We start from the raw sequence: 4,579 nt of genomic DNA on the forward strand, positions 1-4,579 counted from the left end.
TGACAGTGATCTCAAGGTGGGGGACTTGGTTCTCTTGGTCGATACGTCCGTATCTAGGGGTTCCTGGCCAAAGGGAGTTGTACAAACGGTTACGCCAGGAAAAAAATGGACGAGTTCGTGACGTCATGGTTCGAACGGTGACGGGACTCTTGAAGAGAGATGTTCGACATTTGTCTTATCGAGCAAACCATTGAAGATCATAGTCCACCCTTGACCCCGCGGGAGTAATTATTTTGTAATTATTTGTTTCCCTATTCCTCAGGATAGTTCATCGCCCTTCCGTGACTGCTCAAGTTTCAAGACTGAACCGTTCTATTTTATACAAAGCCGACTCTACCTCAACCATTTCTATAGACGATTTGTTTACATTTATCCATGGACTTGTTGAAATTTTGTTCCACTTTGAACTGAACAATTTTCCCGCTTAATTTGTCTGATAGCACGCTGCCGTTCGTGTGCCATGCTGTGTTGCTAACTGCCCAAGGTTCAATCTAGCCGTAAGCCTTTCTTTAACTCTCCTCACGATTTACCGTTAATTTCCTATAGAGCCACGGTCTACCTATCTGTACTGTCTGCCCAAGTCCAATTCAATATATTGTTCACTGCCCAATTGCGACTACTGAACAAACGCAGGTAAAATTCGTAGAATTCGGTTTCGCCGCAATTATTACTGACCGTCCGTTGGTGAATTAGACTACATGTTACCTGTCAGATAGGACACCTAGATCGTGCGCTTAGGCTAAGTAACGTATTCCTTGCTTTGCGATCACGACCTTAGCACAGGATCGTACAGTGGCTTCAGATCTAAGATCGCTATTTACTCCTCTACCTTCGGTCGAACTATACTACATGCTCGGTTAACATAACGGGTATACCAATAATAGTCCGTCTCAATCTCTCAAGGCGTCAAGTCCCATTGTGGACGATGTTTGCAACTTTCTGGCTAGCAGGATTGGCCTACCATTGAACCTGTTATTAGTCCCAATAATATGCACAAAATTCGAAAAAGAAATGTCCTTTCAGAGCTTTTTTGCATTTGAATTCGGCTTCTGTTTCCAACATTTATTCCTCGGGACGAGCTTTTAAATCAAAGACACAAACTATAACAGAGTAAGAGATGTTGTTTCCTGCGTAACTTCACAGAGACTAGCTGCTCGCAGTTTGACGTCTTTAACTCTGTCTGTTCTATCGAAGCCCCTATCTTCCACATTAGACAGCAGTCTAACCTTTGCGCTTTCTGGGACCTTGATCTATCCTTATTTCGAGTCCTTACCCTGTTCACAATTGTCTTACTACTTTGTTCGAATGACGGCAGTGAACTACGCTACACCTTTGACGAAAACAACAGTATTCTCGCTCCATATTTGCGTTACATTTCCACGAACCGAGCTCCCAAATAAACCCTAACTGGCCCATTCAAGACGTTCTTGTATGGGCCGTCAGTGAACGATAACTGGAACGCAACCGTGCTTACAACAGTGTTACTCGCAAACCGAAATTTCGTTGCACGCTTACCAGAAATAAAAGGTACCCAGGCCGGGCTGCAATCGAATAAGTGCTGAAGATTTAGGGATACAGATGCACCATATACTTGTTTACGTATAGGGCGTTTCGAACAGCCAATGCGTGAAAACCATCCTTGTTTAGACATCAGGCACGTAACAAGCACGTCATGGAAGTAAGAGGGGAGGGTGATTTGCTGAAAGTAGGGTTTACCGGCAAACTTTGTGAACGAAAACTTGAAAGAACTGAATTGTGAAGGTTCCACACAAACAGTCGTGACATAAACGGACAAGCACAGAAGGCACTGTTAACTACATACCTCAAAACGCGCACGTTCTTCGAGGTTTTCAAATGATCAGTAAATCATCAATTATGTCCACACGAAACTTTGCGTGGATTACCAAAAGTAGGAAATGGTCAGCTTCTCTGGCATAACCGCAGACACTATCGTTGCTCATTTGACTGCAAAGGATGCACTGATATTTCCATTATTGTTCACAGTAGCATCACTCTCGTTTGAACAGTCGCCTCCCTGTGCTGGTGCAATAATTCTGGTGGATCTGGTCGTCGCATTGATGGCGTATCGGGCATACGAATCACGTCTCTCAACATTGAACACGTTGGACCGTTCAGACGCGAAAATTCAGATACGTCCAACGCGCGCCGTTGGAATAGTGGTCCAACATCCACCTCGCACGTCGGGGATCCGGATTTCAAACTCTGGCACGGCCATTCGATATGCGCTGCTGATGAGCTCGCTGCACCTGGAAACTTTTTGGGTCGCATGATCCATGATACCAGCCCAGTACACACCATTTTCAAAACGCGTGCTTGCGTTCTGCATACGGTGCATGAATGACTCACTTACGGGTGAGATGCAGCTAGTGGACAAACGCTTACGAGGCGCAAATTGGACTGATCCTTCGCAAGGTATCCAAACCATGTTCAAAAACGTGGTAATTGCCCGGTGAAGAGTTAGTTGCTCATTTGCACCACTGAATAAACCACTGATTTATTTAGATATTGTGGGGGGAAGCGGAGTTTATTCCCCATTTATTCCTCCAAATAACTGTTCGGGTGCAAGAGTGAATGAAATATCGGGAAACGTTTTTCCACAGTAGATCTTCCTTCGCAACCACAGACCGGTCAAGCCAAGTCAATGCTTCCTCTAAAGGTTGAATTTCGCCCACACAGTAGACTTTGGGTTCGTTTAGGCGAATTCCAATAGAATCATCACTGCATGGAGGAACTTCGCTTTTCTGAATTAACCCCGTTTGTTGCAAATATTTTCTTGGATCGGACTGTGACGTAGTAGAACCCTTGGACGTTTGTTCAAGGATCGGTTTCTCGCGCTGCCGATATTCTCGGATATCGTCAGATTATAGGGCAAGCATTTTCTACATCGTCTTGGTGGATCGCACATACGTGGGATTAATACAGATTGTTAGAACCGTGAACGTCTGTTTCCGCTTCAAGGTCACGACGATCGTAAAGGGGCGCGTGGACCAACTAACGCCCGGTTTTCCGCGCGCCCGGATGTCCAAGTGCATCACCGGATGCAGGTGCTATCACACCTCCGCCGGGTGACTGATTCACCTGTAAGCATCAGTAGTGCACCGTTGAGCTACCTATTATCGAAGAAATGTCATTTGCATTTTTAGTTTTCTTATGGGACCTACTCCACAAAAAAAGCTTACTGATCAGTAGGCTTTCTCGTAGAAGTTTATGAACTTCTATAGCTTGCTCCCTGTTTTGAACAGTCTGTAGTTGTTTTCTGTATAACAATGGAAACAGATGCTAGGATGAGGGATCCCCCTGTTCTTCTCTTTCAGATTCCGTGCTTGTATTTGAACCGTAATATTTATTCAGATAAAGCATTTTGACTCTTTGAATTCCATTTCCGCTGAAATGCGGAATGACCTTCGTGCAAAATATCCAGATGAGGATCGTTGTGGTTGACTGTACAGCTTATTTGCATTCAATTCTCCCCTCAATTGAGGGGATAAAACATATGTATAAGCATTCGATGTATCGGTTACTACTGATAAACTCGTCTCAGTGCAAAGTCGAAACTTACTGCCAAATGATCCATGCGCGTTCTCTGGGCCAGTCGGTGATGTGCGTTACCGAGCCATTTTTGGATTTCTTTATCCAAATCCTGTCGGCAGCAGTCTTTGGAAACTGGGTTACCGAGGGCTGTTTCTGAAACGACAGTGAACAGGCTATCTTTGATCACCTACCTTCGATTAGGGTGCAGAGTCTTGTGTGGCGGAGGGGAAGGTTGTCAACAGACCCAGCGTAGGCGACACTGACGGCGAATTCGTCAGCCAACGCCTGTCAGAGACACAGGCGCACTAGGTCCGCCATGGTGGCTGCACTAAAAGATCGCAAGTATTTCATCAGTGGCCAACACTGAATTACCAGTTAAATCTGGCGTGGTCCCTCTGCCAGCTCACTTTCCAGTTGGTCCCACGAACGTTTGCTCCGGAGGGGAAAAGTAAAGCCGGTAGTTCCAGAACTATGGACTTGTAACAAAGAGTTGTCAATGCGGATCTTCAGGTATCGAAGATCTTCCGCCATTGCGTCCATTTTCCGATGCAGCTGTTCGTTCTGCTGAATCAGTGCTGCGATTCCTGGTGTTTGGAATAAAGGGGCGGATGGTGGGGATAAAACTGGAAACGTAGGGATCTCCGATGCGGTGTTTAAAGCGTACTGTGGCAGACGGTGCACCGTCTGCGACCTCGTAGATAAGGGCTGGTTGGATGTGGACGGGACGGGTGCGGGATGCTGGGGTATGCGCTCTGGAGTTGAGTGGAACAAGGCACGGGTTGTCGCCTGCGAGAAGCTGGGGTAAGGCGGGGATTTTGGCACCATCAACCTTGGTTTTTTCGCTGATGGACTGATGGAGAGGGAGAGGCTTCGTTCTCTGGTATTCCTAAAAGAAGTCTTGACAACAAGCACGGTAGTCTTACTTTCGACGAGGATGGTTACGACCCATCTCAATGGTTACATTCGAAGTCTCCAGGTCCGACGTGTACTGGAACTTCCTCTCATGTTCGCGGGCCTTTTTGAAATC

The 4,579-nt window shown here is 46.1% G+C and overlaps 1 protein-coding gene across 1 annotated transcript in view; it reads left to right on the plus strand.

Annotated features, from left to right (window-relative positions):
- Window positions 1-2,779: 2,779 nt before the first annotated feature.
- T265_02673 (hypothetical protein) overlaps window positions 2,780-4,579 on the plus strand; it is a gene marked incomplete at both ends in the record, with an annotated part of 42,516 nt that continues 40,716 nt past the window's right edge. Inside the window, one exon of the mRNA XM_009166975.1 lies at window positions 2,780-3,101. Coding sequence (XP_009165239.1) covers window positions 3,060-3,101 — 42 coding nt within the window. The remainder of the gene's footprint in view (window positions 3,102-4,579) is intronic.

This window comes from Opisthorchis viverrini, assembly GCF_000715545.1.
Source record: "Opisthorchis viverrini unplaced genomic scaffold opera_v5_34, whole genome shotgun sequence".
Taxonomy (NCBI): Eukaryota; Metazoa; Platyhelminthes; class Trematoda; order Opisthorchiida; family Opisthorchiidae; genus Opisthorchis; species Opisthorchis viverrini.